The sequence below is a fragment of the Chrysemys picta genome, chromosome 8 (genome assembly GCF_011386835.1).
Source record: "Chrysemys picta bellii isolate R12L10 chromosome 8, ASM1138683v2, whole genome shotgun sequence".
Lineage (NCBI taxonomy): Eukaryota > Metazoa > Chordata > Testudines > Emydidae > Chrysemys > Chrysemys picta.
In genome coordinates, this window is record NC_088798.1 from 6,946,655 (window position 1) to 6,972,990 (window position 26,336).

General features: G+C 44.0%; 1 protein-coding gene across 4 annotated transcripts in view; it reads right to left on the bottom strand.

The window, feature by feature from the left end:
* Window positions 1-3,172: 3,172 nt before the first annotated feature.
* TRABD2B (TraB domain containing 2B) overlaps window positions 3,173-26,336 on the bottom strand; it is a 390,651-nt gene continuing 367,487 nt past the window's right edge. For all 4 annotated transcript variants that reach the window (XM_065553796.1, XM_065553795.1, XM_065553797.1 and 1 more), the window contains one exon: window positions 3,173-3,765. In XM_065553796.1, the coding sequence (XP_065409868.1) occupies window positions 3,543-3,765 (223 nt within the window). In that variant the 3' untranslated portion in view covers window positions 3,173-3,542. The remainder of the gene's footprint in view (window positions 3,766-26,336) is intronic.

The window sequence follows — 26,336 nt, forward strand, 5'->3', positions numbered from 1 at the left end:
TCCAGGAGGAAGTCTCTATATAAAACATGGACCACACTCTGATGTTTGAACATCCATGTACAGAGTCATTCAAATAAATGGTGGCAATGTCTGTTTCCCCTGAAGTACAGATGGAATCTTGGGATGTGACAGCTATAACTAGTCTATATGTAGAATAAATATTGTAATATATTGGGCTAAAGGGTATGTGTGCCATTATCCTATATGGGAAAGACTCAGGACTACTCAGCCGCATATCATAGGCCTTATAACGCTAATGGAGATTCTCCTTTAGCTCAGCTGGTAGGAACCCATGCTTTTGGAGCAGGAGGGTCTGAGCTCTATCCCTATTGCTAGGGTGAAGTTCTGACTGACTATGGTGTGCAGTCTAATGACAAGCCGGAAATTCCTAGATGTCCAAAGATTTGCAACAATGCAAAAAAAAAAGGTCTAATGGAAAGGACAGTGGCCTGAGAGTCACAAGACTTGAGTGCCACTCCTAGCTCTGCCACCAACATTCCCAGTGACCTGGGGCAATCACTTCAGCTCTGTGAATCTCTTGGTCCCCTCCCACCTTTTCTCTCTCTTGTCTATTTAGACCGGGGTGGGCAAACTTTTTGACCCGAGGGCCATAGCTGGGTATGGAAATTGTATGGCAGGCCATGAATGCTCATGAAATTGGGAGTTGGGATGTGGGAGGGGGTGAGGGCTCTGGCTGGGGGTGCGGGCTCTGGGGTGGGGCCAGAAATGAGGAGTTCAGGGTACGGGAGGAGACTCCTGGCTGGGGCAGGAGGTTGGGGTGCGGGGCGGGGGGTGGCTCCAGCTGTGGGTGTGGGCTCTGGGTGGGGTGTGCAGGAGGGTACTCTGGGCTGGGACCGAGGGGTTTGGAGGGTGGGAGGGGCATCAGGGCTGGGGCAGGGGGTTGGGACATGGGAGAGGTTCAGGGGTGCAGGCTCTGGGTGGCACTTACCTCAAGCAGCTCCCAGAAGCAGCAGCATGTCCCGCCTCCGGCTCCTACGCGGAGGTGTGGGCAGGCAGCTCTGCGGGCTGCCCGGTCCGCAGGTGCCGCCCCTGCAGCTCCCATTAGCCACGGTTCCCAGCCAATGGGAGCTGCAGAGGCAGCGCTTGGGGTGGGGACAGTGTGCGGAGCCCCTGGCTGCCCCTACGTGTAGGAGCCAGAGGGGGGACATGCCGCTGCTTCCAGAAGCCACATGGAACCACAGCACGTGCGGATCGGGGAAGACCCTGACTCCGCTCCCCAGCTGGAGCGCCGGAGTGGGGAAAGCCCTGGACCCTGCTCCCCAGCAGGAGCTCAAGGGCCGGATTAAAACATCTGAAGGGCCGGATCCTGGGCTGTAGTTTGCCCATCCCTGATTTAGACTGTACATTTTGGGGGGGGGGCAGGGATTGTCACTCACTGTGTGTTTGTACAGCGCCTAGAATAATGGGACCACCATCTCAACTGGAGCCTCTGGGTGCTATGCTACCATATTCCAAGTAATAATAATCTTCCTCTGTACTGTAGCATCACAGCAAGAAAACCTGCATTACCTGCGGGTCCATTTACAATGGGATAGTTTATTCTTCAATGAGTTCACAGTTCTCAGTTCCGATGGTCCGTTCATTGTCTAGAATACAGCCATAGAGTGCCCCTGGGTTGGGTGCGTTAAGGTTGAATTTGAAGGCCTTTTATGGCATTAAAGTCAAATGAAGTCCTCAACAGTGTAAGCGCTCAAATAAAGCTGTAACGGAAGTTCCTAAAACATGCTTCCAATATGCGGCCCAGTGCAATAAATATCATGCAAGGGGAATGGCTTCGTTCCAAAACCAACATCTCTAACCTTCCACATGCCAAAATATACAATGGAATAGTATGCATGAGATGTCCTTGAAGCTCTCACTGGGGGCAAAGCTCGATGTCTTCCATTTCACCTGAAGCCTTATGTGCGTGCCTTGGAAAAATAGGCCTAGCTCAGCAAGCAGCGGACCTGCCCAGGTCTGCACCATTCCTCTAAAAAAGAATCTAATTTTCTGCAAAAATGTTTCATTTTGTTTTCTCATTAAAAAATGTTTTGACTCATTCTCATTGAGGACGATGCCTGGGCAAAGTTTCGTATGTTCCATCTCTTTTTTTTCCTCTACTGCTGTTTTTCAAAGTGTGGCTGGAATTATGAATAAGAGATGGACATTTTCCACCACTGCCAAGCTCAAAACTAGCTACATAGATAATGGTCCAAAATCAGAACTGGTTTGAATTGGCATAGCTCTGTTTAAGTCAGTGGAGCTGCCATGATCTACACCAGCGGAGAATCTGGCCCTTTGTCTTCATGCTCTTCTAAAAACCTAACTCAAAACCCTTTGAAAGGACCAAATCCAAGACGCACTGACATCCGCGGGGGTCTTTTCATTGATTTGAATAGGTTTTGGATCAGGCCAGAACAATACAAAGAAAGCAGCCAGGCTTATCACAGCAGCAGGATCGTGGCTACAAAAGTGAACTTTAAGATGCTTCTGCACCCCCAACTTGCTCTAGGTGAAGCGTGGCCAGAGCTGAGAAGTTTTATAGACTAGCATGCTATTAAACATTTAAATCCCGTAAGTAGGCCAAATTCTGCTCTCGTTAGCACTTGTGTAAATCGGGAGTAAATCCAGTGAGGAGTCATACTCATGCAAAAAGGGTGTGAGAGGAAAAACCAACTCAGCAGAGTTGCTCCAGACAGATGCAATGTGTTTTCACTAGGAAAAAAGGTGAGTTCTCGACTGAAGTTAGCTATCATGATGTATTAGTTTGTTAATCCTAGTGAAGACAACACAGTCTGCACTTTTCTTACAAGTTAGCAGGTTGAGTTAAAGGCAGTGGGGGAAGCTCAGGGTTTATCTTGACTTGCCAACTCATGTGAAAACCACAAACGGTCTTCTCTTCACTAGGATTTTATCTTGGGTTCACTAACTTGAGTTAAGAACATGCCTTTTTCCCTAGTGACGCCACGGCTACAGACAGCATGATTGTCTACAATATGTCTAAATTATTCTAAACGGATATTACCCCCCCACCCACCCACCCACACTAATCTCAGCGATCAGCACAAATTTGCCTATGGGAGGGTTAGTGTAAAATGTTAATGACCAAAACGGCATCTTTGGATGTCATTTCAGATTGGTTGGTTAAATAAACAAATATAGAAAATATTAATTTATCTGTTTCACCGTCGCTACTGTTTAATGGGGATGTTATTAACATATCCAATACCAAGAAAAATAAGTTTACCAGTTGAATAAATACACTTTTTTTATATATATAAATGGACACATATATTTTACAAAGCCCCATAGCACTATGGGAAATAAAGATCCTTCTACAAAAAAGAAGATATAAGTCAGTGTTACAATAAAGCTTTAGAGTTTCAAAATATATCTGGGCTAAGAGACAAAACCAGCTAGAGGCGCTACCATTTCTCCTCGGTGAGAAGGTCCAGATTGAAACCGTCGTGGAGAAAACCACCCACTTGTTCATAAATTATCTCTGTTCTCCATTTTAGGTATTGCACGTAATCCTAGGTTGGTCAGGAAGGCCTCAATAGACTCAGGAGAAAAGACGCTATTGCCACATAGAAAGAAGCAGTTATAGATGGTGCCAAGACGCGGCCAGCAGCTGAGCTTTTTGGCTGATGGTGGAACGGGAGATCCGAACGTGGTCTCTGATCCAGTTGGTTTGAAAACCAAATGGGAGGATTGACTGTGATGTAGCCATTGGTTATCCTGACGTGGGAAGGTAGCGTGGTCGTGCTAGGAGAAAAGACAAGAGGACAAAATTAAACAGGATTCTGTTTTCAGTATGCAAGGAGTTACTGAGTCTACATCTTCCTAATTAGTAATAAGAACAATAGTTTGAACAGATAGAGTTTCTTTCCATGGAAGAATTCACTGTGCTAATTATTTCACCACATCCCTGCGAGAGAGGTGTTATTCATTCTGTTTTACTGGGGGCGGGTGTGTGCCTGTGTGAAACTGAAGCACAGGGAAGTGACTTACCTAATGTAACCTAGGCTACATCTACACTACAGGGGGGGGGTCGATTTAAGATACGCAAATTCAGCTACGCGAATAGCGTAGCTGAATTCGACGTATCGCAGCCGACTTACCCCGCTGTAGGGACGGCGGCAAAATCTACCTCTGCGGCTTCCTGTCAACGGCGCTTACTCCCACCTCTGCTGGTGGAGTAAGAGCGTCGATCCCCGAGAGGTCGATTTCTACCCGCCGATTCAGGTGGGTAGTGTAGACCTAGCCCTAGTAAAAAAGTCAATAATAGAACCCCGGAGTCCTGACTCTACTCACGTGGCCACATCTATGTGAGCAATCTTAAAAATGTGAGCTTCAGTGCTTCACTGGCTACAGGGCATTGTCTGTCAAAACAATATACTTGAAATGGACTCAATGGAACTATGTCTGTTTATACCAGATGAGTGTCTGGCCTAATAACTACATGACTGATGATTCACTAAGCATTTGAAATAAACAAAAAACCCAAGCTTCTTCCCATTGGGTTGGGATTTAGTGCGAGTATGCATGCTGTTAGGATTGTCACAGTTCAAAGCAACTCCACCTTTTCTCCCCTCTATGGTCCACCAAAGGGTCTGACACTTAGGCCTCTTGGCTCCCCAGCCATCACCTCTCTTGGGTGGAGACATGCATCTCAATCCCTCTTGACTGGGGTATTTTCAGGCCCAGTTCCCTGCCTACACTCTGAATTACCCCAGCAAGTCAGACTGCCTAAACAGGCCTGCTTTGCTTTTCTCCTCAGAGGCTATCATCAGCATAATTACCCACGGTTTTCAGTTACCACACATCTCTGCTTAAGCAAGCACATTTATTTGTAACGTAAAAGCAACAAATTAAAAACAATAAAAAAGTCTACCCGTTTGCTAATAAGCTTACCAGAGACCAGCACCACAACTCCACAAGAACTCTGGTCATTGTTAGTCCTTCCAACCCTTCCCTAAAGACTGAGGTGCCCCTTGGACAGTAGGTCCCGTCTGTTGACTGGACCAGAAAGGCCTTATGCCAGGTTAAACTCAGACTAATTATCCAAAAGTCCTTTCTGTGTCTGTTGGCCTCTGGAGAATCCAGTCTGAACTAGTATAGGCAAGCCTCCTTAGCATGAATTTGCCAAATCACCACCCTATTGTTCTTAGTTCCTGGAGGGGCTGTGGTTACCATTCCCCTTGGAATTACATACAGTCCTGGCTGGTCTACAATGATACATAAACTTAATACAATCAGATCTCCCAAAGATATTGCAGGAAATTGCCCTAGATGTCACAAGGACCAAATTCTGGTCCCAGTGAGATCCAAAGTAAAAAGTCCATCTATGACCATGTTTTTGCTCTTAGACTGCAAGCCCCATGTCAGACAGAGTCTGCTTCTATGTAACGAACAGCATCAAACTCACTATAAACATTCAGTAATTAGTAAGCAATCATGTGCACTAGTGTGACAGCGTTAGTCGAGTATAGCAAATCATGGAGCACCTCTACTAGATTATCCTCATAGAAGCAGTGCATTCTCCTGGCAAACAAGGTGAAAAATGATAGAAACGCCCATGACATTGTAATGTGCACGCTGGTATCCACAGATTCTCTCTGCAGTTTTCTTAATCACCAGTGAAACAGGACTTCAAGGCAGTAAACAGCCTCTGTAGCCACATTTCTGCAAGTATGTAGAAGATTAGGATTTGTAGAGACCTCAGGAAGTCATCTAGTTCAACCCCCTGCTCAAAGGAGGACCAACCCCAACTAAATCATACCAGCCAGGGCTTTGTCAAGCTGGGCCTTAAAAACTCTAAGGATGGAGATTTAACCACCTCCCTAGGTAACCGATTCCAGTGCTTCACCATCCTCCTAGTGAAATAGTTTTTTCCTAATATCCAACCTAGACCTTCCCCACTGCAACTTGAGACCATTGCTTCTTGTTCTGTCATCTGCCACCACTGAGAACAGCCAAGCTCCATCCTCTTTGAAATCCCCCTTTCAGGTAGTTGAAGGCTGCTATTAAATCCCCCCTCACTCTTCTCTTCTGCAGAAAAAATAAGCCCAGTTCCCTCAGCCTCTCCTCGTAAGTCATATGCCCCAGCCCCCTAATAACTTCCGTTGCCCTCTTCTGGACTCTTGCCAATTGCCCACATCCTTTCTATAGTGGGGGGGGGGGGGGGAGCAAAACTGGATGCAGTACTCCAGATGTGGCTTCACCAGTGCCTAATATAGGTGAATAATCACTTCCCTCGATCTGCTGGCAATGCTCCTACTAATACAGCCCAATATGCCCTTAGCCTTCTTGGAAACAAGGTCACACTGTTGACTCATATCCAGCTTCTCGTCCACTGTAACCCCTAGGTCCTTTTCTGCAGAATTGCCGCCTAGCAAAGTCAGTTCCCAGCCTGTAGCAGGGCATGGGATTCTTCCATCCTAAGTGCAGGACTCTGCATTTGTCCTTGTTGAACCTCATCAGATTTCTTTTGGCCCAATCCTCCAATTTGTCTAGGTGCCTCTGGACCCTATCCCTACCCTCCAGCGCATCTACCTCTCCCCACAGCTTAGTGTCATCCGCAAACTTGCTGTGAGTGCAGTTCATCCCATCCTCCAGATCATTAATGAAGATGCTGAACAAAAATAGGGATGTAAAAGAAAAACATTTTAATAAATTCTAATAAAAAAGAACCCCTCCCCCACCCAAACACAGTCAACATAACAATCTGTGGCCAGAGTCACCGCTGGTATAAATTGGTGTTAGAGAGCTATAATGGTTTGCACTGGCGGTGTCTGCATAAAATCACAGACAAAAAGGTCAGCAGCTAACCAGGAACATAAGACTGGAAGGGATCTCTTGGGTCAACAAGTCCAGTTGCCCACTATTTCAAGCAACCACGTTATATAATCCCATTCATTAATTTAACAATATATAATAAACCACAGATATTAGAGCCGGAAAATACCTCTTAGAATATCTAGTCCATCCTCTGGCCAATACAGAATTGTTCCATATTGGAGTTTTTTGGCTGTGATAAAATGTCTTCAGTAAAACGTACTGCAGAGTGTCTAATAAATGAGCAACACTTGTTTCAGCTCTGATTGAACTTCTGTTCTCCCCTTCCATTTACAGAATCATTATACGACTCTGGAAAGTTCCCGGTCTCCCCTAGCTGAAGGACCTGCTGTCAAGGCTGAATCCCCACTCTGGCACTTGGAGTGCAGAAGGTGGGGGCCTGCAAGAATTCTAAAAATTAATACTGGCCACTCCAGGCTTGTATTAAACTCCCAAGGTTACAGCTTCTCTCTGACCTTGGCTTGGTAAACGCTGCCACCACCCAAATGCAAAAACCCCCCTTGGACCTAGGAAGGAACCCTTGGAATTCCTCCCTGTGAAGTACCCTCAAGCTCTTTCACCTCCCCTCCGGGGAACAGCTGAGAAAGAAAAGAAAGGAAATTAGCAGTTGCCACCAGCTAATTAAACAACGTATGCACAGACCTCTTAGGATAGCAAAAATCCTGTTCTTAAAAAAGGTAAATTAAAAACAAAAAGAAAGAAAATACATCTGGAACTTAGGCTTTTGCTAGATTTTAAAAGAGCAATTCCAAAAAATTAAGCACCCAAAATAGCTTTCTTGGGGGTTCAGCTTAAAGGTTACAAGCAAACCAAAGCATCTGGGGTTAGCACAGAGGAGTCCACAAGCCTTTCAGAAATAAAAGAAAATAACCCAAACGTGTCTTTCTAAACATTTCTGATCTACTTACACATCTGGGGTTTGATGCTTTTTCATACCTGGTTTTAAAGCTGTTTACAGCATAACTTCAGCCCTGTCCTGCTCTGTCCCCTCTCTCTGGAGGACAAACAGACAACAAAGGGAAGTTTTTTCCCCATTTTAAAAAGTTCTAGCCCTCCCATTGGCTCTTTTGGTCAGGTGCCCACTCCTTTTTCTTTTTACCTGGGCGACTTTTTAACCCTTTACAGTCAGGGCCGGCTCTACCATTTTTGCCGCCCCAAGCAAAACAAAAACCAAAACAAAAAAACGCTCGGACTCTGCCGCCCCAAGAATGGACGGAATGCCGCCCCTTAGCATGTGCCGCCCCAGGCACGTGCTTCCTCCGCTGGGGCCTGGAGACGGCCCTGTTTACAGGTAAAGCAAGCAGAGAACACCTACCAAGAGGGATTTTAAAGCTTACTGGCTTAACTATTTTAAAGCTTAACTATCCCCTCCCCCCTTCATTTATCCCACCTGCTATGGTATCACATTTGCAAGCTTGTACTTTTGATCAGACGATATGGCAGCTTTTCATCAGACAATACGGCAGCCGTTCATTGCCCTCCCAGCATTAACACTGGTAACCCTTTCTCAAAAAAACTGCAAACTCAGGCCCTGATTCAGCAGGTTCCTTAAGCACATGCCTGACTTCAAATATGTGAACAGTCCCATTGACTTCACATGCTTAAAACATGTGTTTATGTACATGCTGAATTGGGAGCACACCAAAATGAAAATACATACACACACACACACAATGCTATTATACATTGGTTTGGGGACCGATTCTGGTTTGGTTTTAGCACTTGAGGAGTAGCACAACTGCAATTCTATTTTTCTGTGGTTCAGCTTGTCCCTACAAATCTAGTCCCATAGTTGGCAATAGGTATTGGTATTGCAATAGTAGAATCCATAGAAGTAACAAGTTGTAAGCAAAACCTTTGTGCTTAGCACAGCGAGTGAATTTCAAATATTCTCTACACCAATTGGGAGCTCTCTCCTGGAGCTATCATCTTTCAGATGGTGTATACAGTTGAAAGTCTGTTGATAATACCTCTTCTTATTCAGGGCTTTTCATCCCTAGATCTCCAAGTGCTTTACAAAGGAGGTCAGTATCATTATTCCCATTTTACAGAAGGAGAAACTGAGGCATGGAATGCCAAAGCTGCCTAACTCACTTAGGTACTTTTGAAAATCTTACTAGGCACAAATCTGCATCTTTAGGTGCCTATATACCTTGAAAACCTGGCCTAAAATGACATTTTAGCAGACCAGAGGCAGACCCTGGAACAGAACCAAGTGTCTTGAGTCCCAGTCCAGTTCTTTGTCACTGCCTGACCATGGCACCTTTTTAGCAAATAGAGGGGCATGAAAAGATCTCACTCCAAATTGAGCAAATGTACCTCCCTACCTCAGTTACCTCTGCAGTTTCCGATGGCGATGGTATTGTTATCACTTCCTGCCCGAGATTTCCATCCAGCAAGTTTTCCAGTCACAGGGCTCCCTTTGAGAGCCATGGGAATTCCATGCATGGAAGGGTTGTGGGAAGGGGTCCCCAATGTTTGTATGCAGGGTAGCTGTGTCCTGTTAAACAGCTACCCTGTTTCCCCTCAAAGATGGCTGAAGTTCAATAGTAGGTGAATAATTTTTTTAGACGCAGTTTACAAAATACTTTGGGACCCGTCTGGATGAAAGGGGCTACGTAAATACATGACGATTATTGTTAATCACCCTAAACAATAACATGTACAAGCCCAGCGTTTGGTTTTCTTTATAATATCGGGCGAAAAGAAGTCATACGGATGACATGTCAACAGAGACTGAACCTTAAAAAATGGAGTTTGCAATTAAAAGACCCAAGAGCTGGTAAGTTGCAATGCTGTTTCTGTCAAAATTCTCCATAAAATAATGCCTGGTTCAAATTTGTGATTTGGGGTTAGTCTTTTTTTTTATTATTGAAATGATTTTCAGCATGTGCTTCCTATTTAATTTTCAAAACAAATTTAACCATTATTGAGCTTTTGTTGTGTTTTTTATCCACAGATGTGGGAAAAGTCAATGAGATTATTTTCCTGGTAGCTTTTTCAGATCTGAGAACAGTAATAATGTCCTCTTTTTCTTTTAAAAAAAGGCTGTTTCTCTGGGATCTAATCAGATCGTTATGCATGTCACTAAAGATTAGTAAATAAGATTCACAGGTCCCTAGGACCAGCCACATGCAGTTATGATGACTGTTAGGCTTATTAGAAGTTTTATAACTTCGCGGGGAGAATATATTGGGTACTAAAGGGCTGTTTAATCTAGCAGAAAAAGGCATAATGAGAAGCAATGACTGGAAGTTAAAGCCAGACAAATTCAAATGAGAAATAAGGCACAATTTCTTTAACAGTGAATGTGATTAGCCATTGGAACAAAGTACTGAGAGAAGTGATGGATTCTCCGTCTCTTGAAGTCAAGACTTGGATGCCTTTCTGGGAGATAGGCTTTCATCAAACACAAGTTATTGGGCTCAATGGAGGAGTAGCTGGGTGAAGAAATTGGCCTGTGTTATACAGGAGGTCAGACAATCTAATGTTCCATTTTGGCCTTAAAATCTATGACTCTATAACTGACAAAGACACACAATTGTGTTTAGCCTAAAGAATGTGTATTAGTCTTTGAAGGATTTTGTTCTGGAAAAAATAGAATAGGTCAAAATGTAAGGCGATTTTTTTATTTTGCTTGGTGGGGAGCAGTAGGCCACCCTTGTTGGAGATCAAAGATCTACCCCACTGACATACTTTACATGTCTTTGCTCGAGACACTGTGTCGCAGTCTCCATACTGTCAGCCCAAAGGTCCAATCCTATAAGGTGTTGAGCACTCTATACATGTTCATATTTTCAAGTACACGAGTAGGTCCCTGGAAGCCAATATTTACACGCTTAAAATTAAGCACTTAGGTGCGTTGCTGCATCAGGGCCAGTACACAGCACCCTTTGCAGGGTTCAGTTAATAGAAAATCATTTGGATCTCCTTAAGGATACCAGTGATGGTCCTTTTCAGTCTAGAGAGGCAACTATTCATTAGTGATGACATTATGACCTGGCTCTGTGTGTCTGAATGAGGAAGCAATGTTGTCCTCTTGTTGGTGGCCTACAGAGAAGATAAAGGCCTTGCTACTGACATTGACTAGAAGAGATGTCTATTGGTCTCTATTCATGCCAAGGGTCTTTGGAGACCAGATCCATGGACAGTTTCCATATCTCAGTCAACTGTGCTTTGTGCTTTCATTCCTAAGGAGCAATGCTATGTCGCAGGGCAGAGCGAATGATACAAGAGCTATGGATGCAGCAGCACTATTGTCTTAAGGTCTGAACAGCTACATCTTGAAAATCTTAGCCAAGGGTAAGAGCGCTCTTTGGACAGGACTCTACTGGAAACTATAGGAAAAGGACCATGGAGCTCTGATCCAGCCTTGATCAAACACTTTGGCTGTGTGAGAAATTGACAACGCACGATTTCCGCCCTTGATGCAGGAACCTCTGAATATGTGGCACACATGCCCCGAAGCAGAGGGCAGTACAACACCGCTGAGAGCAATCTATTTATTCCACCAGTCCTGCACTTCGTTATCGGCCACAGCCATTGCCGTTTATCTCTGGGAGGGAGAGAGGGGGCTCTTCAAGAGAAGACAGCTTTGAAAGAACAGGAGGCTGTGGACAAGTGTTTCATCACTCCGGGACACTTGGCCGGCATGTGTCTGACAAGATGTAATGAGGCGGCGGCCGCGTACTGCCATTAAAATTCCATGCTCGTCAAAGTGCTATCAGATAGAAGGGGGAAAAAAAACAAAGAACTAAACCTTGTTTGCTAGTAGCCAGTGTGTGATGGGCAATTAGGCCAACATTAGCAGCTCCTGCCAAATCTTCTGCTAGAAGCTATCGTAACACTTATGAACTTTCACCTTCTTTCCAACAGTTGAGCTCATTTTGGGGTAGGCCCGCTAGAGCTTGGTTTTTACAACAAATCAATAGGGATCTAGCTCTTAGGGGTGGGTTAACCGATGTTTCGTAAGATGGGGGGTAGCAGACTCGTCCAGAGGGTGCAGGAAAGTGCTGATTCTGCACTGAGTAAACCCACCTTCCCTCTCGGCTCGCGCAGAGCTTGCTAACACAGCCAGGCCATAGGAACCGCAGGTGTATTCAGGCCCGCAGCCTCAGGAAGCAACTTGGTGTCCTGAGCTTAGGTCAGTGGTTACAGCAAGGGTCTGGTGCCACCTCTGGCTGCCCACATAGGCTGTGCGGGGCTGGGAGGGAAGGGGAACAACAGGAGGAGGGGAACAAAAGTCGGGCGAGGGGTAAAAAACAGAAAGCAGAAAGGAGGAGGAGGCTAGAAGATAAAGATGAATGGAGAGACATGCCAGCTGGTCGGGGATGTGGTCTGTGGGCTGCAGGGACTGGCTGGGGCTGTCCTTTCACCAATTTCAGAGTAGCAGCCGTGTTAGTCTGTAGCCGCAAAAAGAACAGGAGTACTTGTAGCACCTTAGAGCTTAACAAATTTATTTGAGCATAAGATTTCGTGGGCTACAGCCCACTTCTTCGGATGCATATCTCCTCAATATATGTTCCATTCTATGCATCCGAAGAAGTGGGCTGTAGCCCACGAAAGCTTATGCTCAAATAAATTTGTTAGTCTCTAAGGTGCCACAAGTACTCCTGTTCCTTTCACCAATGTAACACTCGGGCTTGCCAATCAAAAAGGCTGAGAGCCACAAGTTAAAGATTTTGGCTAAAATAAGAACTGACCGAGAGCTTTGCCCCCAAATGACCCAAGGAAAAAAAAAAACATCCTTCCTTGTTACTCCTTTTCCCCTAGTCTGTGCTGCATTTGCATTCCCAGGTTCCAGCCAGGGCCAGGCATGTGAAAATACCATGAGAAAGGCTGGCCTTGGGGTACTCCTGCCCCAAGCATAAGTCAGAAGGAGTGAAAGGTTTCCAGCCCAACTTTGCAGACCTGAGCATTTTGGATAAACATTTGGAGCCCCCTTCTTCTGTTGTAGAAAACTTAAAGTTGGCGCAAGAGTCTTCTCCTTTGCAAATCCTGCCACCTTTCCATTCCCTTCGGCCTTGTGTTTAACCTTTTCATTTCCTTCTCCTTTCGCTTTTCAACTTGAGCTTTGTACTGCAGCATATCGGGGGTTCGGGGGAATAATGTTTGTATGAACGATCCTCTACAAGATAAATTTAAAATAACAAACGTCCGCGCAGTGTGCAGCGGCGGTCAAAAAAGCAAACAGGATGTTCAGAATCATTCAAAAAAGGGTAGAGAATAAGACGGAGAATATGTTATTGCCCTTATATAAATCCATGGTACGCCCACATCTTGAATACTGCGTACAGATGTGGTCTCCTCATCTCAAAAAAGATATACTGGCACTAGAAAAGGTTCAGAGAAGGGCAACTAAAATGATTAGGGGTTTGGAACGGGTCCCATATGAGGAGAGATTAAAGAGGCTAGGACTCTTCAGCTTGGAAAAGAAGAAACTAAGGGGGGATATGATAGAGGTATATAAAATCAGGAGTGGTGTGGAGAAAGTGAATAAGGAAAAGTTATTTACTTGTTCCCATAATATAAGAACTAGGGGCCACCAAATAAAATTAATGGGCAGCAGGTTTAAAAACAAATAAAAGGAAGTTCTTTTTCACACAACGCACAGTCAACCTGTGGAACTCCTTGCCTGAGGAGGTTGTGAAGGCTAGGACTATAACAGGGTTTAAAAGAGAACTGGATAAATTCATGGAGGTTAAGTCCATTAATGGCTATTAGCCAGGATGGGTAAGGAATGGTGTCCCTAGCCTCTGTTTGTCAGAGGGTGGAGATGGATGACAGGAGAGAGATCACTTGATCATTACCTGTTAGGTTCACTCCCTCTGGGACACCTAGCATTGATCACTGGATACTGGGCCGGATGGACTTTTGGTCTGACCCAGTATGGCCATTCTTATGTTCTTATGTACTCCTGGAAGAAGCATTATTCAGACTGCATTGCTTTAGGATCAGAAATAACTACAATAATAATTATTAACAACATAGGAGATTGCCCAGGTCTGACACAAACTATTGCTATGTGTTTGGAGTTCAGGCTTGATCCTCTTCACACATGTGGCTGTGTCATCTGCTGTGTGAATCCCTAGTGGCTGAGACTTGAGTCTCCTCTCACTTGTGGCTGTGGAAGCAGGAGGAATTCCAATGAAGTGATGCTGGTGTGCAGCTGGTGGAAGTGAGAGACCAATCAGATGTCAACATTTCAAATGCTTACCTCAGCCCCTTATAGTTCCGTGGCTAGGGAAAAGGACTGGGAGTGAGGAGACCTGGGGCTATGATTGACTCTGCCACTCATTTACAGTGACCTTGGCCAAATCATTTTGCTTCCGTTTCCACTTTTTCTAATGAGACTGTTAACTTTTTAGGGCAGGGATTATCTATATGTGTACAGTCCCTAGCACAATCTGATCTTCATTGGGATCTTAATAATATTTTAGCACAAACATTTCACAGGCTCTCTCAGATTTGGACTACCCAGCTGCCAAGGTTATATGGGAAATTCCTTCGGAACAGACTTTCTTGATGTATTTTTGTACTTCTGTGGCCACATTCAGTTCTGGAGCAAATCACGGAAGAAAGGGATAGCTCAGTGGTTTGAGCATTGGCCTGCTAAGCCCAGGGTTGTGAGTTCAATCCTTGAGGGGGCCACTTGGGGATCTGGGGCAAAAATCAGTACTTGGTCCTGCTAGTGAAGGCAGGGGGCTGGACTTGATGACCTTTCAAGGTCCCTTCCAGTTCTAGGAGATGGGATATCTCCATTTATTATTATAAAGCAGAGTTGCACTCACTCGAACGAGGGCAGAATTATGCCCTTTGTTTCAGGTAATTCCCAGAGTCTGTAAATGGCCCATCCTCCAAGCCTGAGAAGGGGTTTGATTGTGTCTTTATTGTTTTTTTGGGTGAAAGTTTGGGAGCGGGAGGGCTCTTATTTCTTGCTAACATGTATTTCCATCCCTAACTAATACCATACAGGTTCCTATTTAACCTCAAGTGCCAAAATCCTTCAGGAAAATCCTTCAATTAGTTTGCATACAAATACTGTGCCCACTGTACCATGAATGGGTCAGAGGCGGAATTGGTACCTACGTTATTTTTCAGACAACTGCAGAAGAGTGAACACATTGTAAAAACTAATAACCTTTGAAGCGCACCCTCTGAGTGATTACCCCATTCCCATCTAATGACTTAAAGATGTTCTATTCCACTTGGATTTGGCAACAACAAAGATTTCAACCTTATTAAAAGCAGCCTGTCAGGAAACGACATGTCATCCCTAGGAAAAAAAAAAACTAAGAAAGAAATGAAATGAAATTCTTTAAAATCCCTGTGAACAATAAGTCAAGATACCGTAGCTGAAAAATACCATGATTTGTTGGCTAGTGTTTGGGTGGTCCAGATACAGGAGATGACAACTTTAGTTCTTCCCTTTGCCCTCCTTAGAAATGTTTGGATGGTTCTCTAAGACCCTCAGAAGATCCCTTGTGATTTGATATTAGGATTCTGCCAGATCCTCAAAAATAGTTTGGCTCCTAATTTCCACTGAAATCAGTGAAGAGCAGGGCCTCCATGGCCACATAACCTAGAAAATCCATTCCAGTTTTTACATGAAACCCAGCTCTTGCTGAGATCGAATACTTTGGAACTGTTTGTTTGGCCAGTTCTATGGAGACAGCCAAGCCAAAATGTGTTCAGTAAAATTCATCTCTGAATTGTGCATGCAGTTTCTGCAGCTGCATGCATAATCATGGTAACTGTGCATGCAAATGACCACATGCTTGTCTAACTGGCCAACCCTGCACACACTTCCTGTGATAATCAGCGCAATCGTGGTAAGTGAGTACCCAAGCTATGCAGGCAAAGATGCCCAGAGAATTAGGAAAAATCGGGTCCATATTGTGCTCATTCAAGGCTACCAGCAATTGGCTGGTCTGCAACATGTGCCCAGTAAAAGAAACAGGTTTTCATGTGATGAAGCTTAAATCAGGTCGTGTCAAACCCTCTTCCCCAAATGTTGTGTTGTTTGAAATCTGAATCCATTTCTTTTATCCACTTTCTGCAAATGGCCCCCGCTGTTAAAATGGTCCGAGCCAGAACGCCCACATCCAAACACCTCTATCTTGCGGTGATCCATGTTGTGATCCAGATTTGTGTGTCTTGGGCTCAACCTGTAGTTAAATCAGAAACAGAATGGATAGCCCTACACTCTCCTATGCTTCTTCACGTGTTTGTTTGGGATATTATATTATAAATATTATTTGCAGATGCATAGGATTAACCATGCAGATTTAGATATGCGTGAGGAATACACATATATATTTGACTCTATTGTTGAACACTTTAAGAGATTTATTTCCTCTCTGCAACTTATTCCATCTCTATGTAGTTGTTTTTTTCTCTGCTTGGTCTCAGCCCCATATTGTTCTCCGTTATTCATCGGACTCTGTCCTCTGTCTCTATTCCCCACGCCGCCCCACAATCTCTCAAACAGAACAGTAGGCTAATAACTTCAAGTTCAGGTCAGATCCTGGAACCTACTATCTCTGAGCACTGCTGAATTTACGCAAATTATAAGCTTGGAAAAAAGTGAAAGCTGTTTTGACTTTCTCTAAATTTGAGGGTCTGAGGCTTGGGGGAAAAAGTTTCAGGTTGTCTGTTTGCCAGTTTAAAAAGTGAAAGTCATTACGCCTTTGGTTGCCCACAAGACACGTGCTACTTCCCACGTCTACAGTAGAACCAGGCACCACACATAGTCCCCATCTCAAAAGTACCCTTGGAAGTCCTGGACATGCCAGTACTTACTTGTACAAAGATCTTTGACAGGCAGCAATGCTTAAAATCCTGCTAGCTAATCAGGGTTTCCCTGTGACACATATTAATTAGGTCCCTATCTGGAAATGACTTAAGTCTCTCCATGGAACCATATCTAAGCTTTTTGTGAACCCGTTCAGAGAGTTTGCACAAGTTTGCAACACTTCCCAGTGGCAGCACTGTAGCTGGCCCCATAGATACCAAGCTGCTTCCAGTGAAACAGTCTTTGCTCCCAGTTTTCTAAAATTGCCCATTTCATGGGTATAATTCTCTGTGGTCCATGTTCTGCCCTTGGCTACCCTGGTCAGTGGAAATGTTCCCAAGTGCATAACCCACAGAGAGATCTCTAATGTTTGGAGAAGGGGGAATTCAATGGTGGAGGTGACAAAACCTTTTTTTACACGGGGACTTGGAGTTTGGGATGTTTGAATTCCAAGCTGAATCTGGTCCTATTATCCATTTCGTATTTAATTGATAGATATTGGGTTGAATTCATCCTGGTTTAACTCCATTCACCACTATTTATCTTAAGAAATGCATCTGAAAATAATAAAGCACGTGCTCAATCTAAACGAAATGCGGACTTAAATCAAGCCTTGTAAAATTAGCATCACCATCAGGGTGAAAACGCTATTGTTTACTTGTATTTTAAGAGCTTGTCAAAAAAAGAAAAAAAAAAGAAAAAGATGCCCAGGTGAGTGTATTTATCTGAGATGCACCTAAATCTGAGATGCACTTTTATTCAGCTTTGCAGGATCCACAGAATTTTACAAAGCTGTATAAAAGTGCATCTCAGATTCGGGATATGAAAAGCCACTTTAGTGTAAAGAGTGGATTTCCCCTCCCCCCCCTCAGCTGTTTGATAGGAGACAGCAATCTGAATTTCTTTTCTTTTCTATGAAATAGACGATATGCCATGCATCCTCATAGTTAAAGACTTCAAGGACCCAGCCGTGGGGACATCTGGCAAGTGAAAGCTCTGGATATGGAAAACATAAATGTAGAGGCTCATATTTATAAATCGGAAGGGCCATCAGGACATCTGCTAACAAGTTTTCCTCCCGAGTCTGTTTGCTGCACATGGTTGTTCACAGGCAACAATAAACATGAGCATAGATCATGTGCACGGCCTGCCGTTCCTTTGAGTAGCTGAAGGAACATATGCTCTGGTTAAACATAAATGCTCTGTTCTCACAACATAGAATCACAAGGGTTCGGAAACCTCACAGCAAAGTTCTTGTATACCAGACCTCATAGGGATCTGTTCCTAAAAATAGCCTGCAAAAAATCCTTGCATTTACAGAATCAAGCCCACTTAGGAGCAACCTGTTCAATGGAAAATCCCATATTTTTTTCCAGACTTTTTTTGTGCAAGGGTCCAATCCTGAGCCCAAAACTCCCATGACCTCCAATGGAGTTTGGGGTGTGAATCCTGTGTCTGGAACACATCTTAATTTAACACAGTTGTGACCAACAGATCAAACATTAAAAAGTATGTACGTAAAATCAAATTTCTTTTCCATTTATAGTACAGGCATCTTTCCTCCAACAGGTGCCAGCAAGGAGTACCTTACAAGCCTCTGAAAAAAAGTAACACAACAGATAACAGAGGATTCTGCTAATTGGTCCTCTGTTCTAGGTGCCTGTAGGACACTCTTCACAGACATCAAGGCCCAGATCCTTAGAGTATCTCTACACTGCAGGCTGGAGGTGTGATTGCAGCATATGTAGACATACCTGAGCTAGCTCTGAACCACTGTGTTAGGTGCTGTACGTACACCTAGTCCCTTCCCCAAACAGTTCGCTGCCCCAAAGCCCTGATCCTTCAAAAGCTTATGCAAGTGCCAGCCCTTGTGTAAATCTTTGCAGGATCAGGGCCTGAGCAGGCAAGACAGAAAAAGGGTGGGAGAAAGAGATACAAAATACAAACAAAAGATGGGGAATGGAGGCACAGAGAAATTAAACATTTTGCCCAAGGACACAGAATAAATCCAGCAGAGTTCTAAGTCCAGTTGGCAGTCCCGTGCCTTAACCTCAAGACCATCCATCCTCCTGTAAGAAGAATGCTACTATGCAGTATGAGGGCATGTGCACCACCTAATTTAGTGTACGGGATATGATTGTCCTAGCTTGGCAGCTACCAGTTCTTACAGCCAAATCCGAACCAAACACTTTATTCATACCATGTCAGCCAGACCTGACGTGGCTTAACCAAACATGGTTGCAGCAGGGTTATACTTCTTCAAGCAAAGAAACTCTCAACATTATGTATACGTATCATGCATCTTCTTAAACACTAGATGCCATGCAAGTACTAGAAAACAGAAATGAAAGAGATATTTCTGTATAGGATCCATACCAAATCATGTGTCTGCATTTTCATTCCTATTAGCACACTGAGAAGGAAGGGAAAATGTTCTTGGAATCCTGGGTAGAGAGTAACTATACGTACAAAATTCTTTGCAGATCTGGCCTCTAGTTTGGTTAGTTTCACTCATTCACCCAGCTGGAAATATTTAACCATTAACAAATGCAGAATTTAGATTCAGAGACTGCTCAAAATCCCCTATCAGCAAGATACAAATGTTCTATTCTACCTGTTTATTTGCCTCATTTTGCAGAAAAAAAGCTTTGCTTAAGGTAGTTTATTGCTGAAAGTAGTGAAGAGAATACAAAATGTGTTGCCTGTTTCTTCATGCCCCATGAAAGCCAGACAGTTGTGTAGGCTAATTTCTGCCCACAGAGAGACATGCAGAAATGTCAGTCAAGTCAGTGACAGTTCTGTAGACAGATCTGAAAGCACAATTTGTGTGCACTTGACCAAAATAAAACAAAAAGTTGCAGCGTTTTAGAGTGCTAACATGAATAGCAAAAAGAACAGGAGTACTTGTGGCACCTTAGAGACTAACAAATTTATTTGAGCATAAGCTTTCGTGGGGTACAGCCCACTTCATCGGATGCATAGAATGGAACATGGTAAGAAGATATATATACATACAGAGAACATGAAAAAGTGGAAGTAGCCGTACCAACTGTAAGAGGCTAATTAATTAACTAGTCTCTAAGGTGCCACAAGTACTCCTGTTCTTTTTGCGGATACAGACTGACACGGCTGCTACTCTGAAACCTGTCATGAATAGCAAAATCATCCATGGACTTTTGGAGAATTATTTTTTTAGGAAATTTGTCCTTCTGTAGCCTGCCCTATTTCCTACTGGAGAACCATCAAATGTCCTTTTTGATTGAAGGTACATTTTAGGAAATCTGCTTGATATTGTGTCTTATCAGTGCCCAGGGTACACAGAAGTGACGTCTAGAGGGTAGAGTGGGAGACTGGGAGTTGGAACTTTTGGGGTTCTATTCCTGCCTCTGATTTATGAACCTGGTAACCTTGGGCTAATTACTTATGACTGTACTGTGCCCAGGGACGGCTCTATGTATTTTGCCGCCCCAAGCACGGAAGTCAGGTGACTTTCGGCGGCATGCCTGAGGGAGGTCCACCGGTCCCGCGCCTTTGGCGTACCCACCCCTGAATTGCTGCCAAAACTGTGGGACCGGTGGACCTCCTGCAGACATGCCGCCGAAGACAGCCCGACTGCCGCCCTCACGGCAACTGGCACGCTGCCCCCTGCGGCTTGCCGCCCCAGGCACGTGTTTGGTGCGCTGGTGCCTGGGGCTGTCCAATTGTGCCTTCAAGGAACAGCTCTGCCCGACGGTGATACAGCCAGTCCCTCCCTCACCCGCAACACTCAACGGGTTGATGTGGGGTGGGGGACATGAGGTCACGCCTCTGATTCTTTGGGCAGATGTGCTCAGTATCAGAAAGAAAGAAAGAAAGAAAGAAAGAAAGAAAGAAAGAAAGAAAGAAAAAGAAAAAAACTTTGTCTCTAAGTGTAGATACTGCACCATATACTCCATGGTTATCAAAGTGATGTAAATCTCTTAAATGATGGCAAATAAAAAACAATGAGACTTTTCTTTAGATTTTTTTGGAAAATAAAAAGTTGATAGTTCGGCGTATTTCTTCGATCACATTTCAGCAATGCAAGTTTCTCAAGAACATTAGGAAACTTAAGCCCAGTGAAACTAACAGAATGAACAAAAAGTAGCTTTGGGCCCATCGCCTGTTTATCATATGAAATCATGGCTGTGCATCTCTTTAGATATGTCTGGAGAATAACAAATGAACCTTGTAGTTTTATAAGGTGAAAGACGTTATCACCCCTAGCAGGCTGCCAAATTTGGTGTATTAGCGTGATCGTGCTAGAGTTTAAGACACGTGTCAGAGTTTTCCATTTCTTGTTGTGATGCATGACAGAATTCTAAACTGAACACATGTTTCACTGTCTTAATTAATACATTGTGTGCACTTTGACCAACCTGCTAATCCAAGAAGCACTAATAAAAACCAGGAAAGAAACTATGTCAACACCGTATCACAGGCTACAGTAAAAAGATTTGTTGAGTTATACTATGCCATTATTCAACTTCTGCAAAGATTCTATACACCCATCACTTTTACCAGGATACAGTAAATATCAAGCACATATACTGGGCCCAATCCTGCTTTCAGTTATGCCGATGCAACTTCATTGACTTGTCTCATTTTATACTTATATGGTACTCTCCCTGTGGCATAGATTGTCTTTTTGTTCTCTGTTCGTACAGCACCTAGCACATTGGCGGGTCTAATCCATGATTAGGGCTCCTAGGCACTCTGATGATGATGGTAATAATAAATAAATAATAATAATAATAATAATGGGATTGCATCTAGTAATTGAGACAAGAATGCATTCCTGTGACAACAGTCTACATGATAAAATGCAGTAAAGACAAGGGCAAAGTATTTAAGGAAAACTCAAATGCACAGCTACACAAAGGGGAATAACTGGCTAGGGTGGCAGTACTGCTGAAAAGGATTCGAGGGTTATAGTGGATCACAGACTAAATATGATCAATAATGTGCTGCAGCTGAGAAAAAGACTAATATCAATCTGGGGTGTATTAATAGAAGTATTGTATGCAAGACACAGGAGGTCGTTGTCCTGTTCTATTCGACACAGGGGTGGCCTCAGCTGGAGTATTGTGTTCAATTCTGGGCACCACACTTTAGGAAAGATGAGGATAAATTGGAGAGAATCCAGAGGAGAGCAAAAAAACAAAAAGAGAGATAAAGGGTACGTCTTCACTACCCGCCGGATCAGCGGGTAGTAATCGATCTATTGGGGATCGATTTATCGCGTCTCATCTAGATGCGATAAATCGATCCCCGAACGCGCTCCCCATCGACTCCAGAACACCACCAGAGTGAGAGGCGGAAGCGGAGTCGATGGGGGAGCCGCGGCCGTTGATCCCACGCCATGAGGATGCGAGGTAAATCGATCTAAGGCTACATCTACACTACAGGGGGGAGTCGATTTAAGATACGCAAATTCAGCTACGTGAATAGCGTAGCTGAATTCGACGTATCGCAGCTGACTTACCCCGCTGTGAGGACGGCGGCAAAATCGACCTCTGCGGCTTCCCGTCGACAGCGCTTACTCCCACCTCCGCTGGTGGAGTAAGAGCGTCAATTCGGGGATCGATTGTCGCGTCCCAACGGGATAGGATAAATCGATCCCCGAGAGGTCGATTTCTACCTGCCGATTCAGGCGGGTAGTGTAGACCCAGCCTAAGATACGTCGACTTCAGCTATGCTATTCTCGTAGCTGAAGTTGCGTATCTTAGATCGATGCCCCCCCCAGTGTAGACCAGCCCAAAATGTTTAGAAAACCTAACCTCTGAGAAATGGTTAATAAAACTGGGCATGTTTAGTCTTGAGAAAAGAAGACTGAGAAGGGACCTGATAACAGTCTTCAAATGTGCTGTTACAAAGAGGACTGTGATCATTTTTCTCTTTGTCTACCGAAGGAAGGACAAGAAAGAACAGGCTTAATCTGGAGCAAGAGAGATTTAGGTTAGATATTAGGAAAAACATTTTAACTCTAAGGGGAGTTAAGCTGTGGAATAGGCTTCCAAGGGAGGTTGGAATCGCCATCACTGGAGGTTTTTAAGAACAAGTTGGACAAACATCTGTCAAAGATGGTTTAGGTTTACTTGATTCTGTCTCACGACAAGAAGCTGGACTTAATGACTTCTTGAGGCCCCTTCCAGCCCGACATTTCTATTAATCTATGTTAAAAGGCTCTTGTATTAAGGTTGCCAACTCATATGATTTTAGGGTGAGTCTCCTGATATTTGATGTAAAGCCTCCGTGCCTAGAAGTCAGGTGATCACATAAGAATGTATCTAACTGAAGCACCTACATCCCAGCGCCTTCACTATTGCTGCTCGGCACCTCATGGTCTTTAATGTATTTATCCACACAACACCCCTGTGAGGCAGGGCAGTGCTAGTCTCACGTTTGGCAGCTAGGGAACTGGGAAATTAAGTGACACATGCAGGTCACGCAAAAAGTCTGCAGCAGAAAAGGGAACTGAACGCAGGTCTACTCAAGTCCTAGGCTACTGTCATGACCAATGGACCATCTTTTCTCTCAGATTTCATTTAAATAAAGTAAGTTTCCATAGTTGCCGAGATCAGCTTGAAAACATGGCCGAAATGCACCCGGATGGCTCAGAAACCAGAAGGGCGATGAAAAGAACCCATATTAACTATTTAAAAAAAAAAAACATAAGCAAATTTCACAACTCTTTGAACATTCGGGGTATGGCCATAAATACAGAACATGAAATACAGGAAGGATTTTCAAACACACTCACTGTTGGCCTAACAGTGCTGCCACAGAGGTGAAAGAGTTTTACCACTAACTTCAACAGAGTTTTACCATCAATGCTTTGGAAAATCTCCCCAGACATTTTCAAAGTACAAATATGTTGATATTATCAAATATAATTATGAATTACTGTATCTACAAAGGAACTTGGTACACGTGACTAATTAGTTTCTCATAAAAAATAATAGATGATTGAGTCCTGGTGCTGATTGGAGATTATATTCTGATTGATAAATAAAATATAAGAATAACTAATACAAATGAATGCTGTTACATAACACCTTTCACCTGAAAAACTCAAGTGACTAACAAACATTAAAGGGCCATTAAAGGGCTTGCTGTCTGCCGTGCGGCTCAGAAGCAACAGGATAATGTCACTACAGTGAGTAGAGCAAGGCGGGAAATGGTTTTCCTGTTCCACCAATATTTTTGAGAGTTCAAAATTGTTTTTCCTTCTTGACTCAGGACAAAAAGTCAAAAGCTGAAAATGATTCATGAATAAGGCTGCGAGTCTGTCATGGAGGTCACGGATTCTGTGACTTTCAGGGACCTCCATGTCTTCTGCAGCGGCAGGTTCGACTGATCCCAGGGCTGCCTAAGCACCTCGGTAGTCTCCGAGCCAGCCACACTGGCTGCTGCTGGGGCAGTCTCGGGCCACCACATGCCCGCCCTCCCCAGTAGCAGTTATGGTCCTGGGCCATGTTCCGCCACTCCCCCACCGCCCGGAGCACCAGCGGTGGTCCCGGGACACACGCCGCCATCCCCGCCAGCAGCAGCAATGGTCCTGGGCCACACACTGCCACCCCCGCCCCCTGGAGCATTAGTGGTGGTCCCGGGCCGCGTGCCCCCCCGCCTGCCAGCACCAGCAGCGATCCCGGGCTGTGCCCCTGGGCTGCCTCCTGCCCCAAAGCACCCGCGGCGCCCTGGAGCCCCCCATCCAGAGCACCCACGGCACCTCCAGAGCCCCCGTCCAGAGCACCCAAGATTTAGTCAGGGGTATATAGTACAAGTCATGGTCAGGTCACGGGCCATGAATTTTTGTTTACTGCCTGTGACCTGTCCATGACTTTTACTAAAAATACCTATGGCTAAATCTTAGCCTTATTCATGAACTGAAAAACTGATTTTTTTTTTTTAGTTTGGATCAATTGAAATGTTTTGTTTAGATTATTTCAAAACAATTTTTTCCTTGTCCAATAAAAGTTGTGGGGGCAAACAAGTTAATTAGTTTTAAGAGAGAGCTGAACAAATTTATGAGTGCCATTGTATGACAGGGTTGTTTGTGATGGGAGGGGGCAGCCCTGGGGGTCCCTTCTAGTTTATGTCTTATGTATCTAAAAATCTCATGCTTCAGGGCTTCAGGCAGTCTCCTGCAAGGGTCAGGAAGGGATACCCCCAAGTATTCTTCTTCTTCTTCTCTCTCTCTCTTATTTGGTCTCTTACATGAGTAGCTTCAGGAATGGCCATGGAGGGAGATGGGACATTGGATGGGGATTGGATGGCCAGTGTTCTGAGGTGGCACAGAGTATTCTCTCTCTTGGGTGCTTGACTGCCCGGTTCTTGCTCACATGCTCACGGTCTAACTGATCGCCATGTGTGGTCGGGAAACTTTTTTTCCCCAGGTCAGACTGGCAGTGACTTTGCAGGTTTTTCACCTTCTTCTGCAATGTGGGGTATGGATCACTTGCCAGGATCATCTGGGTATATCTCACTCAATCAATTAGGTTACAGTGGGGCCTTAGTCACTGGTGTATATCAGTGTCTCCTATTCTCTGCTTGTGACACTTGATAGGTTAGTCTCTTCTGGACTGTAATACTTTGGTCTAATTTTGGTTGTTGGGTTTAGCGTGCGGGTGCTGGAGGTCAGACTACATGCTCTGGGTCCCTTCTGGCCTTTAACTCTCTGACTATTAATTTCTTTCTTTTTGTTTCTTTGGTTTTAACCTTTTTCAGTCTCATTAGCTTAAATTTCTAATCCAAAAGTCATTTTGAACTGGAAAAGAAACATTTTTCATTTTAAAAGTTCTGAAACTGTTTTCCTTGATGTTGTTTTTCCCTTGACTTGGGCATTTCATCAAATCTGATTCTGTTTCGTGAATTTCAGTTTAGACCAATCAGCATTTTTCAACAATAAAACAATTCACTGGAAAATTCCCGACAAGATCTAATTGCAAGTCATTCTGCTGAAGTCAGTGGGACTACTCAGAGTAAATATGATTCCTAGTGTTTTGCAAAGTTAAATCAGGGCCCGATCCAATAATCCACATGCACAGCTTTAAGCACATGTGTGCTTGGGACTATGCGTAATGGAGGTATGCACATGCTTAAAGTCTCACTTTCTTACTTTTAAATCAAGGAAGAAATACCATCCAATCAAAATCCCACATAACTATTTCAATGGGACTACTCACGAGAGAACAGCAAGCAAGATTTGGCGAGGAACTTCCTATTTCATTTCATAAACAAAAAAAAAAGAACTCCTTAGGAACAAGTGTAAGTATCTCCAAGTCACTCAGGAGACATTTGGAAGCTGATATTTACACTGAACTGGTTAATAACTGGCTGCATTTTGTAGTCACTTGAGTATTTGCTGAAGAGCAATAATTTGAGCATGTTATCTAACAAGTCAGAAGGAAACCAAGAATATCCCTTCTTGTTTGGGGGCACTCATGGGCACATCACGGTGATATCACAAAGTGATCTGAAAAGATAAAAATTGCTGGGGAGAAGGAAGAAGGAAATAGTGGATGGGGTAGTATTTAATAATTAATCAGGAAGTGGACACAAGTTGCAGTAACTTACTTAGGTTACATACGGCAGTGAGATATAGGATCAGATACTTTTGTTGCCCCTTTATGATGCTCTGGAGGTGCAAAGGGGACATCAGCTA